General features: G+C 43.3%; 1 protein-coding gene across 3 annotated transcripts in view; it reads left to right on the forward strand.

Moving 5' to 3' along the window:
• Positions 1–3,693: 3,693 nt before the first annotated feature.
• brwd1 (bromodomain and WD repeat domain containing 1) overlaps positions 3,694–13,313 on the forward strand; it is a 32,871-nt gene continuing 23,251 nt past the window's right edge. For all 3 annotated transcript variants that reach the window (XM_080771915.1, XM_080771916.1, XM_080771917.1), the window contains exons 1-18: positions 3,694–3,882; positions 4,005–4,063; positions 4,170–4,199; positions 4,433–4,492; positions 5,388–5,538; positions 6,715–6,813; positions 7,341–7,501; positions 7,808–8,029; positions 8,426–8,526; positions 9,770–9,840; positions 9,955–10,055; positions 10,256–10,296; positions 10,403–10,504; positions 10,791–10,953; positions 11,555–11,689; positions 11,776–11,904; positions 12,241–12,389; positions 12,985–13,061. In XM_080771915.1, coding sequence (XP_080628041.1) covers positions 3,846–3,882; positions 4,005–4,063; positions 4,170–4,199; positions 4,433–4,492; positions 5,388–5,538; positions 6,715–6,813; positions 7,341–7,501; positions 7,808–8,029; positions 8,426–8,526; positions 9,770–9,840; positions 9,955–10,055; positions 10,256–10,296; positions 10,403–10,504; positions 10,791–10,953; positions 11,555–11,689; positions 11,776–11,904; positions 12,241–12,389; positions 12,985–13,061 — 1,888 coding nt within the window. In that variant the 5' untranslated portion in view covers positions 3,694–3,845. The remainder of the gene's footprint in view (positions 3,883–4,004; positions 4,064–4,169; positions 4,200–4,432; positions 4,493–5,387; positions 5,539–6,714; positions 6,814–7,340; positions 7,502–7,807; positions 8,030–8,425; positions 8,527–9,769; positions 9,841–9,954; positions 10,056–10,255; positions 10,297–10,402; positions 10,505–10,790; positions 10,954–11,554; positions 11,690–11,775; positions 11,905–12,240; positions 12,390–12,984; positions 13,062–13,313) is intronic.

The following is a 13,313-nucleotide window of genomic DNA, read 5'->3' on the forward strand; positions in this document are numbered from 1 at the left end:
ATGCTTTTGCCCTGCTGGGACTTGAGGGGTGTGAAGCCCAGGCCATGAAGGCCTTCTTCAATAAATCGTCACTCGTCGCTTCACATCAATGTGTGTGCATCAATTTTGAGTGGAAGAGAGACATAGGACACAGCCATCAGTATAACCTAAAACTAACCATAATAAACCATAATAATGTTGGTGTATGTATTGTACTAACAGATTTGGTGTCAAATATAATTTGTACATGCAAGTATCAACTATAGCAGGGGTACCCAAACTGTGGTGCGTGCACCCCCTGCGGTGCACGAGTGCTTTCTAGGGGGTGCGTGACATGAAAAGGCTAATGGTGGTGCTATGGATTTATTTTCAATATATGAACATATTAGTATATGCAGAATATATGCCATATATATGTGCATATATGTGGAAATATGCACATACCATATGTGGATATAGAAAATATATGTCTCTAATGTGACATATGCAGGCAGCCAATTTCAAATAATATGTCATATATAAAAAATATATGTTCATATTTTTCATTTCCATGTGGGGGAGGTAACAGCTAGGGGGTGCATGGCCAAAATAGTGTGTTGCACTTGCTGACTTGTATCAGAGGGATAGAAGCATGAATAGGCCTAACAATTATATTGCCAATGAGTAGCCTACTGTACATGAATGGATGCATATTATTAACAGTGAATAAGTAGTGTCAACAGGACTTAAAAGGTGAGTATCTGGATGAATATATAACTAGAAATGCACTCTCTTCTTCAGAATGAGATGCCACCTTGCACACAAGTAGCTTGTGCCCAAGTAGAGCGGGTGCACTCACCACTGGCATCACCACTTCCACAAAAAACTGTTATTTGAATGAATGGGTGAATGTAATGCACAGTCTAGAGCGCCTTGGATAAAGGTGCTATATACCGTAAATGCACCATTTACCATTAGTCCTTCCCACCCTATGGGGCTGGCTAGAATTGACCCTGTTAAAACTGCACTCCATTATTGTCTCCACCAGGCCGAAGGCATGGGGAGAGAGTATGTTTGTCTCCACCAGGCCAAAGGCATGGGGAGAGAGTATGTTTTGCACTCCGCCCGTCCGTCCGTCCGTCCGTCCTACGTGTGTGTGTGTGTGTGTGTGTGTGTGTGTGTGTGCGCGTCTGTCCGTTCGACCGTCTGTTACCAGCTAATCTCTGAATCTCTGAGTGTGTGTGCCAAATTTTGTACACACACTCCCTGGATGCCAACATGAACCTCTGCCCCAATTTTTTTTTTATATTACTCCTCCAGATTCTGTCCAAAAATCTCTATATGTGTTCAAGATGGATCTGTCCGATATTTGATATTCCATCAGAATTGGCTAACATTGGCTTTCAAAGTTTGTATAGGATTGGCCCGTTTTTAACAAAAATCCTCAAACCATGAACACAGCGTGCAATTTACATGAAATCTTTCAGACTTTTACTAGGCTGAGGAATATATCCCACCCTTTTCACATTGGAACAAAATGCCTCAAATCATCCAATTGTCATCCAAGGCATAAGAAGAAATGGCACCCTTTTCACATTGGCCTATTATAGCTCCACCTGCCCTGGTGGAGACCTGTGCCCCGAGGGGCACTTTATCTAGTTATTAATATTTGTAACCATAGGTCGCAGTTTACTATGAAAACCTGCATTTCCCGTCAGTCGGTCGGTCATGCCTCCATACTGTATATGGTCACGCCTCGTGACATCACGCCTTGTGACATCACGCCTCCATATATGGTTACGACTCGTGATATCACGCCTCCATATATGGTCACGCCTCGTGACATCACACCACCATAATATGTGGCCATCTCCATATAAATTATGAAGATCACGACACTGACCTCATCAAACCCTGGAAAGCCATACATGGAGAAGACTCACCTATATCTGCATACACTATATGGAGCCGGCCAGCAACTCTATCTGACCTCAAACCTCAAACCCTTAGATATATCCATATATGGACCTGACCTGTTCTAACATTCCATATGTTGATACTGTAGGCTACCCCACCCATCCTTCCTCTTCGATGTCTCCCTTTTGACTGATACTTGTCCATTCAAAGTCTAGAAGGGCTCTCCGCAAAGTTATTAGTGTAGCCGCGCCTGGCAGTCGGCGAAAACAAGAGTTCTCAACAGGCCCGAAAATTAAGGCCCGGCAGTACCTGGGCCTGGCTAATAAGCCAGGCAATTCTTTTGCAAACGGCTGATTCACGTCTGGCTTATTAGCCAGGCTAACCTGGGCCCTCATCAAACCCTGTACACTCAAGACACTGCCTCCGCTGCCACCCTACATAGTCTGGATTTTCGGTGGTGAGGTGACCACCGGAGCTGAAATAAGCGGTGGTGAGTAAAAACAGAGAGAAGGGCTGGGGCGGTGGTTTGCTCTTCACCGCGGCTCGTGACGTCATGTTGTAGTTTTTAGTAATAATTATTATTATTTGTACAGCTGTAGGCCCTATGTGTCACTCTGGTGTAGGCTATACACTCTCTGAGGTCACAATGAAAATACTGTACAGAAAACAATCCATTAATTGCGAACGCAGTGAGCACTTACTATGAGACCTAGCAGATCATGTCTGTCTGTCTGTGTGTCTGTCCCGCTATCCAAATATGGAGTGTGTTCACTCAGCTCCATATATGGGCACAAAAGGGGCCAGGTCCACTCAGCTCCATATATGGGCACAAAAGGGGCACCATATAAGGAGTCCCCAAAGCAGCTATACGTCCAAAACCCAAATATGTACGAGCTGCGTTCGCTTCCCGCGTTTGCGCGTCTTACTCGTGTATTATGAATTACTCATATCTTACCAGTTGTCTGAGACACCATGTGCACTGCATCCGTAAATGGACTCAAGTAGGCTGTTTTAGGGTGTTAGTAGGCTTACATTTGCATGCATTGCATACAAGTACCTGCATCAGTGGAATGAAAGTATATGGACTCAAATTATACATTTGTATTGCCATTTGAAATCAGCTGCCTTTTAGTTTTTATTTGAATAGCCTACTATTATTTTCCATTGAGGAAGTCGTGTTGAGAAGATGGTCCAGCCAGGCAGCCACCGTCCAAGGGCCGATCTGGCCCTCGGGCCGTATTTGGCCACATGATATGCTGTGTCCCAAATCAATCAAGTTTCAGCCTTCTCGCTAAATGTTAGCCCTGGTCCAGGGGCTAGCTAAATGTATGAGGCAGGGGCACCATCAAATAATGTTCTTGAGAGATTGGTTTACAATTAAAGTACGGGCCGACAGACTTTGTATTGTATTTGGACCCGCTATGCATTGTAAACTATTTAGAAAATATGCTAATATGGACAATAAGATAGCATACTTTTAGGATACAAAAAGTCAGATTCATAGAACATTGTCTGGCAATCATAACGTATTACGTCATCTACAGATCGCTCGACCTTGGTGGATAAATGGAGATCGTCTACACGTGTTTTATGTTGTGTAAAGTCTGTTCAGAGTCAGCGAGTAAAAATATTATCGACTCATTCGGGTTACAATTGTAAAATAAATGTAAAGACAGCAGCACGCTGTGTCTTTGTTGTAGCAGAGAGAGAGAGAGAGAGAGAGAGAGAGAGAGAAGAAAGCGTTCTCTGCTTCTTCTTCCCCACCCCCTGTTTCCTCTGCTGTGGCGGAAGTAACGAGTATTGCTGAGGCCTCATCCTTCCAATGGCGACTGCAAACAGGCTGAATAGAAAGCGGGAGCAACCGTGGAGGGGGTCACAGCTGTGCAACTGAAATTAAATAAATATATCATACTCGCCGGAGTCTTAAAGTTAGACGAAATTTGTTCACCCACCAAATCACGGCCGATTCAATGGCCAAAAATCGGAACATTTCGCTCCTTGAGTCGGGTAAGGCGCATAAGTTATCTAATTGATAGCTCCATTTACAGCGATATGGTCCACCCGATATCATGGGTCGGGTTCATTGATATCCATGTGTTTTTATAATGTTCCCCTCTATTCGTTCGCAGAGCTGTATTACTTGATCTCTCGTTTTCTAACAACGGGTCCCTGTCGAAGAGCGGCTGAGGTGAGCTGGCGTGTGTCTGACTACGATGTCTTGCGCTTCGCATTTTTTTGACTAGTTGATCAATACAAACCATCTCATCTAAAACATTATTTGCTATCTATTACAGGTTCTAGCAAGCGAAATAGAGGAATATCAGGTGTGTATTTCCCGGACTATGTGTCGGCTACGTGTGGTGTGGTGTTATGTGCTAAAGCTATCGCCGGGTCGGAGTGTCGGGAGCATAAACTTGTTTGGCTCCGTGGACTTTTAATGCCCCTCTGAACGTCTCACTTGTTTGACATCACACGTTTTACTAACTTCATTTGTAGCTCTTACTATTTTTGCGCAGTCGCTGCTATTACTCAGCTAACCGAGCCCCTGTTTCGACAGCTTTTACCTAGGAGATTGGACTGGCAGGGAAATGAGCACCCAAGAACATACGAAAATTTGGTAAGCTATTTTTGATCTCTTTAAAGTTCATTGTTTGTTATCTGTCATTGTTTTGTGACAGGGGAGATCGAACCATGCTTAGGCTTGTTTACTGTCTTTGTTCCCATTTTAATCCACTGTCATCAGACTCTCTGGTTGTGGGCTGTATCGACATGGTTTAACATGATGTGTAGGGGATCCTTTCCCCCCACACCAGATCCGGGTGATATCTGTACTTAGAAAAGCAATTTTGATAGAGCTTTTGTATTATTTAGACCAAGTGTTGTACTGCAGATAGGGTGGGTGCTTTTGGCTTCTCGCAACGTCAAGATGGCTCTGCCGACCAATCAGAGAGCCAGATACGCTGTCTCTGCGTTATTTTACATGTGACCTGTGTTGTGATTGGTCCATATAAGGAATGTGTTTGCATAACAAGCCCTGCCCTCTTGGAATACAGTATCCTGGTGAATGAGTTCAAAAGCTCACCACTTACCAAAATCACTATTAGTCAGTTACATTAAATATATATAAATGATATGGGCAACATGGTGCAGATACAGAATGGTACCGGTAGTAACATACAGCACATGCTGGCCTACAATGATGGTACAGACTACAGAGGCAACTGGAACTCATGCTCTGTGCAGGGTGACAGTACTACATTCCATGATATGGCCTGGACTTCACACATAAATATTTAGCATTTCATCAAATTGTGCAAAGTCATAGTTCCATAGTTCCTTTTTATGACATGCATGCATAATACTGCAAGTCTTACCAGGATATCTTTTCATTTTTCCAGACAATGCATTGTAATAAGGCCTTATTACGGTATATCTTGAAAAACAGCAGGGCCTTATATACTGCATCAACTGGCACATCACTAACGCTACATTCACTTTTCTTGCTTGGGAAGGTTGTTGCCAACAGACACATTGCACCAGACCATTTGCTCCAGATATGTAAGCAGATTGGTCCACTTCTGGACAGAGAAGTGCCATCATGTGTCCCAGGCGTTCATTCTCTCCTGGGATCCGGGAAGCAGTCCATGCTTAGAAATGCAAAAGGTAACTGATTATGAAGGTGTCGTGGAATGGATAGAGATATAAACAAATCGGTGACCACTTTTATTCAATACCTAGTCCAGGTGGGATCCTGTTAATTGAACCTCATGAGTCATGACCCTGCCTGCAGTGCATACTGAGCTTTAATCATAGAAGCACTTGCAGGTTAAAGTAAGTGGCCCTGTGGCCCACATGTCCGGAGCCTGTCTCCTGTTTCCTTAAGGCTCATTCAGAGTCTGGAGAGCTGGGGCGGTGGTGGTGGTTTGCTCTTCACCACGGCTTGTGACGTCATGTTGTAGTTCGGTGGTCACCTCACTACCGAAAATCCAGACTATGAATAACGCTTTATTGTGAAGCAGCTCAATGTACAAGTACACCCCCTCAACATGATGCTAGTATGTCACAGGGATCTACCCAAAATCCAACCCATAATGCTGAGCGCCAAGCAGGGAGGCATTTGGGTACTATTAAATGGTCTTTTGTATGACCATTATTGAACTCTGACCTCCCAATCTCAGGGTGTACAACTGTACACTCTAACCATGAGGCCACTGAAGCTGGTGCCATACCATATTGGATGAATCCCTTTCAATGCATTGGGCAGCAAAGACTATTATAGCACACGGTTGTCATTAGCATTTGAATGAGTTTTCGTCATATGTCTGTTTTGGAGAAATAAGTTGTTTGTGTTAATGCACAGGTGTAAAATAGACCTTTTGTTATCACTGTCTGCAAACTCTTCATATACATTCATTGTCATAATTTGTATGGCAAAGTCCAAGCAAAAATGTGTAGCCTAATTTATAACCAAGCTATTATATATTTATTTTAATCTTAATGTGTGCTACTAATGCATGACTGCTGCAAGCCTGTTCAGAGCAGGCTGGTTTTGGAGAACCGCTCATCCGATTGACACTGCACGTCCTTGGGTCCTCAGCAATACACCCACCAGGTGTGAGGTCTATTGGATGAAAGGTTCTCGAGTATGTGAACTTGTGAAGGACAGATATACATACATTACATGCAGAATTATATTCCTAGGATTCATAGATGGATTACTGTTGTTGTGATGCAGTCATTTGAGAATTTTCAGAGTGTATTTTGAGTTTTTACATGAGAAAATGAGTAACTAGTAATTAGTAAATCAATAATCCTGCTGCCTTCTCATTTTCATTTCAGACTGTGATGGTGTGCGGTTGAAAGCTTCATCATATGCAGCCCTTCATAGGGGCAGACCACCAGAGAGGCCTTTGAACTGCAAGTACCCTCCACACCTAGGTGGGCACTGCTTCACTAACCATAGAGCCATTTGGCGGATACTTCTATTCAAAGCACTGGCCGTACTAAATTATTATATCGTTATTGCATGGAGAAAGCGTAATTTATGCTTTGACAACATTTTACACTTGAAAATGTAATCATTGAGTGACATGTCAGTTTCACTGAAGCTTGAATTGGGCTTGAGTGGGAATTTAAATTAGTGATGATGCTGACGGCATTAACCAATTACCGTAACTGTAAAGGGCCACCAGAACATACAGTAGATTTGGATTTCATTAGTGGTACATGTTATGCTTTTTGATTATGTTTTAAATGTCCTATTTGTCTATACGTCTATGACTTATTTTTGTCCTGCCGGGCAAGCCATAGCTTCTGAGTTGTTATACTGTTGCTGTTTTCTTTGTTGAGTTGATGCAGTCTCTGTCTGTAATAACACTGTAGAACCAAATGATGCAGTATTCATAAGGTTCTTGGTCTTAATGCTTCCTATGCTTGGAGTCTGATCATTGGTACATTGTTGACAGTGGAGGTCCACAGAGGCAGAGAGCTAACAGGAACTCAGCGGTTCAGCTCCATCAACCCAGTCAGCAACTATCAGCACATACGCCTGCACCGGCGCATCCTGGGGCATCTGTCTGCAGTGTACTGTATCGCATTTGATCGCACCGGTCTCAGGATCTTCACCGTAAGTCAGGGCTTGGGGAAACCGGTATAACTTTGTATTTTGTTTACTCTTGGCAGTGGTTGAAGTTTGTGAGCAGCATATCTCTTAACAAGCTGTTTTTGATATAAAAAGGAATCCGCAATTGGGGATACAAACTATAAGGAGTGTGGATTGCGTCAAAGCCTTTCTAATATGAAGCAAAGTTATAGCAGTGTTGTCCAACTTTACAGGGTTCACTACTATAATTTTATTACCGGACTACTACATTTCCCCAACACACTGCAACAATAACTGGCATGTGTTTTGTGCTTATGTGTTTTGTTCCAGGGCTCGGATGACTGTTTGGTAAAGATATGGTCTACGTTTGACGGAAGTCTCCATTCGACGCTACGAGGACACTCTGCAGAGATCACTGACCTGGCGGTCAGCTACGAGAACACGCTGATCGCTGCGGGCAGCTGTGACAAGACCATCCGAGTGTGGTGCCTTCGTACCTGTGCCCCTGTAGCAGTGCTTCAGGGCCACAGTGGATCTATTACCTCCCTACAGGTGAAAGCCCAAGCTCTTTAGGGGAGTTTACGGGACTGGGATTAAAAGCTCATTCAGGTTTCTGGTCACTTCCCTTCCTCGTGTCCCTAACCCATTAACACAATCAGCGCCGGGATTTCTTTCAAAGTGGAATCTTGGGGTGCCGGGCAGATATGGCAGCTTTTACTCTGAATCATACCTGTATTTGCACAAAACATGAAATTACAACACTCATATCATACCTGCTTCGTTCCGTACAAAAACCGGGAGGCATAATGTCAGTTGCTTACCTTACGATGATGGTAAATCAAGCCATTAGGGGGATGGCGATGAGCCATTTGTATTATATATACAGTATATCATGCATCTCTTGGCAAGTGGTACTGGTGTGTGACATTGGAAGTGTGTGTTTTTCAGTTCTCACCATATGCCAAGGGCTCCAAACGTTACATGCTGTCCACTGGAACTGATGCTACAGTCTGCTTCTGGCAGTGGGATGTCAACAACATCAACTTCAGGTAACTTATGACTACAATTGTGAATTGGGCGCATTATGGAGAATCTGACTGGGGTCAAGCTCACAATACATTGTGGCACACTGTGAGCTTGTAGAGCTGCTATCTTTAGCTGAATGTTCACCCCATAATAGGGACACTAGGGTTCATGTAATTCTTTAAATGTGCTTGCCTACAATTCTACCAAATGTTTAGAGTGTGGTCTTTTATTACTGTTGTCCTGATTTTCTCTTGGTGTGTTGAATGGAAACAAATTAGGCCAGCTCAAGTGTCATTTTGTAGAGAGCATGATGGTGCCATGGAGCAGTGGGAGGGCTGGCCGTCACGTTGCCTTTACAACTGTTTGCAGTCTTAGTGATCACATTAGGCACACATAGTGCAACATGTACACACATATATATGACAGGCAAACGTAAATGGATCTTCCAATGACGCAGTGGCCATGGCTCTCCACACCGCCCTAACTCACTTGGACAAGACGGGTACGTGTAGATGCCGTTTGTGGACTTCAGCTCCGCCTTCAATGCAATTGTCCCTGCAAGACTGGACATGAAACTGGTGCTATGGTGGTGGGAGAACAACCTAGCGCGTCAGTGAGTTCAAGTTCCTTGACACGCACATCGACGATGACCTTAAGTGGGCCACTCACACCACCCATGTCAAGTGGTGAAAACAACAACGCCTGTCCTGCTTACGGCGCATGAAGAAGTTCAAGGTCAGCCCCCATATCCTGAGGTCCTTCTATAACTGCACTATCGAGAGCATCCTAACGGGTGGAATCATCGTGTGGTATGGGAGCTACGCTGTCCGTCAGCCGAAGTCAAGGCACTACAGAGAGTGGTGAGAACAGCCCAGTGCATAGTTGGAGGTGAGATTCCCTCCCTCCAGGGAATATACGAAAGCCGATGCGTGGCCAAGACTGAACGGATTGTTCAGCATGTGCACCATCCCAGCCACAGCCTGTTGGAGCCATCGAAGCGGCCACGGCACACAAAGACTATGGAGCACATTATCTTTTTCCGCCATTAGACATTATGAATAGACATTGAACACTACATGGCCTGGATTATATGGCCTATATGGCAAAGATGTGTGCATTCTGCACACATCTTTGCATCTGAGCTCTTGCGCTTTCGGTAGTTTTTAGAGATTATAGTTTTTAAGCAACTTTTAAGCAGCAAGATTATCTACCTTTTAATTGAACCTTGTATCCAGGCTCAAACAGTTTGTTCCATTTTTGTTCCAGTGATCGGCCGCACAAGTTTACTGAGAAAGCCAGGCCAGGCGTTCAAACCGTCTGCTCCTCATTCAGCCCAGGTATATTTCTTTATTCTGTTTAGTGTTTTCAAAGAGTGTGTGTGTGTGTGTGTGTGTGTGAGAGATCAGGCATGTTTTAAAATGTATGTTTATTTATTTTGTATAACATTTTAGGTGGCATGTTCCTGGCAACGGGCAGTACTGATGATGTCATCAGAATATATTTCTTGGGATGTGGGAACCCAGAAAAGATATCAGAACTCCATGATCATACAGTAAGAAACATTTTCAGCAAGGTCAATTAACGGCGGTGTTGTAGATATGCCCCAACCATGTTGTAGTTAGAGAATGTGTTCGCTTATATTCACCACCCTTGCGTAACGTTATTTTAAAACTGTGTTCATTGATGAATACAAAATAAATGTCAAGTAATGGCCTCCAACTCTATTCCGTGTACCTATTTCTCTCTGTTCAGGACAAAGTTGACAGCATCCAATTTTGCCACTCCGGAGAAAGGTACGTTCACTGTTGTCACTGGAGGGTGTTGGGGTGTTTGTGTTACTGAAATCAGTGGAGGATGAACAAAATGAACAGATGAAAATGAACAGACCTTCACTTTCAGGTTTGTGAGTGGTAGCCGTGATGGAACTGCACGGATATGGAAGCTACATCAGCGGCAGCAGTGGAGATGCATCTTGCTCAACATGTCTGCCACTCTACCAGGGTATGGAGGGACTAAGGTTTTCTATGATGGGAGAATGTGGTCCGTTTTCATTATTGGTATTTGTATTATTATATTTCATGGAAAGAGCAGAGAAGGGGAGGGAAAATTGCATTGGCCAAAATATCCAGAATGTGGCCATGCAACCCACTTTAACTGTTAGGAGCACACCAGTTAGGCGTTAAGTCTGCTCAAGCTTGCCTCAAGAACAATCCTCAGATCATTGTTTAAGTGATGTATCTGAATTGTAGGCCCATGAGGCCTAATGCTCTGTTCTCTTCTCCCCTAGTGGTACTGGTGATGAACCAGTGACTGAAGAGGATAGCTACTTCAAACCCAAGGTCACCATGGTGGCATGGGATCGCCATGATAACACAGTCATTACAGCTGTCAACAACCATCTCCTCAAAGTGTGGAACTCGTACACAGGAGAGCTGCTACATATCCTAAAAGTAATGCATACATACATTCTTTTCTACGTTTCAATCATACCTCGTATGTCTTTGTTTGGTATTCTTCAGGTTTCACGTTTGACCAATTCTGTCCAGTGCTATGCTATTTATTTTTTGGTTACCCTGAAGAGAAGACCAACATAGTCATGTAATACAAGATATCTAGGTATCAACAGTGGTTAGCACAGCCCCAATCTGAGAACCCATCGTCAAAAGAAAAACAGCGTCCTCTTTTCCTTTGAATTTGACACAAGTCAACAGTCTGTATTGAGAGACTAGCACAGACCTGACACTGGCTAGTGTTATCTAGTGCATTTTCATACATGCCATATCAACTGTCATCAAATGGTAAATGGTTCTGCATTTATTCAAAACACTGCAATCGCCTGTTATATTCACTCATTCACGCACAGAGGCTACCATGTACCAACCTTATAGAGAGCACGCAGGCTAGGTCACGGTGTCTAGTGGCCACTACTGTTCAATGCAAAATATAAATGCACTGCAATTTGTTTTCCATTTGTGAATCGTTTACTCATCATCACTTAATTGAACTAATTTTAATTTGAATTAAAACATCTAACCTGGATGTTGTTGGCAGGGCCATGAGGCTGAAGTATTCGTTTTGGAGCCTCACCCGTTCGACCCCAGGATAATCCTATCTGCTGGCCATGATGGGAACGTCTTCATATGGGACCTGCTGCGTGGGGCTAAGACCCAACACTACTTTAACATGGTAAACTAACCAGTACACAGCATTTTCTTTGTGTATTAAAAAAGAAAAGAAAACGTTGCTGATTTTCTGGTGGTTGTGTCCTCCAGATTGAGGGCCAGGGTCACGGAGCTGTTTTTGACTGCAAGTTCACCCCTGATGGCCAGCGCTTTGCTTGCACAGACTCCCACGGCCATGTGCTCATCTTTGGTTTCGGCAGTTCCAAGCCCTATGAGAAGGCAAGAAGAATTTCATGTATACATTAGAGCTGAGCCAATTGTGATTGCAACTTAATTTGTGATTTAATTTAATTTGAATAAAAAATTAAGTCGAGCTGCTACAACATTAGATACTGTAAACACAAGTTGATATTTAACCATTATGAGTATGACCTTTTTATTGTACTATTACTATGTAATTAATTCCTACCACTTTACTGCCTGATCATATCAGAGACTGACAGTCACAGAATCAAAGGATCGTAGGATCACTAGACAGTAAGCTACACTACAAGTTACCTGGATGTCATGTGTTTATAAGTATGTGGCCCTTACTATCAATTTGTGTGTCCACAGCTACCAGACCAGGTGTTCTTCCACACCGATTATAGACCACTGATCCGCGATGCCAATGGTTTCGTGCTGGATGAGCAGACGCAACAGGCACCCCACCTCATGCCCCCACCCTTCTTGGTGGATGTTGATGGAAACCCGCATCCACCCAGGTGCGGCTGAAACCATATTACTTGTTTGAATATCTCTTTAATTAGTAAACGTTCTTTTTTTGTGATGCACTTTTGACACTTTTGATCACTTAATCCATTCCCGGCCTTTGGCGCCATCTACACCATTTGAATGAATCTGACCCAGAGCCATTAGCGTAGATCTATGCCAATTTGTCTTTTATAGTGCTTATCATTGATCGAGTTGTGATGCTACTTTACTACATTAGCATCACGACATTATTGACATTATGGCTCATAATGAGATGAAGTAGGCATGATTGGAGCCTAATAAAACTCGGGGTCCCGCTAATCAAAACAATGATCGCACCGCTAGTAGGCCTCTGTGAGCCTCAGCAGAGCCGGGGGTTTGAGTACTTTCACTTTCAGCACTCGTTTTGTGGACCCACTGAGATTTACAAAAATCAGTTATTCTAAGCCTAGAATCAAGCCATCCAGGATCCTGGTGAATCATGACCATAAAAGAAAATGTAATATTTCATTTTATGATATGCTACATTTAATGAATACCCTTTGTTTAGCTTTTTTAATTTTAAAATGTTCACAGAATCAAATTGTTTTTAAACCCAATCCTCAGGTACCAGCGGCTTGTTCCAGGGAGGGAGAACATTGCATCAGAGCATCTGGTGCCCCAGCTGGGATACGTTGCCACTAGTAAGCATGGACCTTAGTGTGTGTGTGTGGTGCGCAAGTTTGAACTTGAGTAATTTTATGGCACTTGCCTTCAACTGAAGTAAACATCTTTCTGACTGTCTTTCTAGTCCTAAAAGCAGCCAATTACCGTATGTCCTTTATTTGTTTATTTGGATCCCCATTAGCTACTACCTTAGTAGCAGCTACTCTTCCTGGGGTCCACACATAAAATACATTACAATTACATCATATGAAATACATTTTACAAGACTA

This window comes from Protomyctophum bolini, assembly GCF_963924005.1.
Source record: "Protomyctophum bolini genome assembly, chromosome: 9".
NCBI classification, from domain to species: Eukaryota; Metazoa; Chordata; class Actinopteri; order Myctophiformes; family Myctophidae; genus Protomyctophum; species Protomyctophum bolini.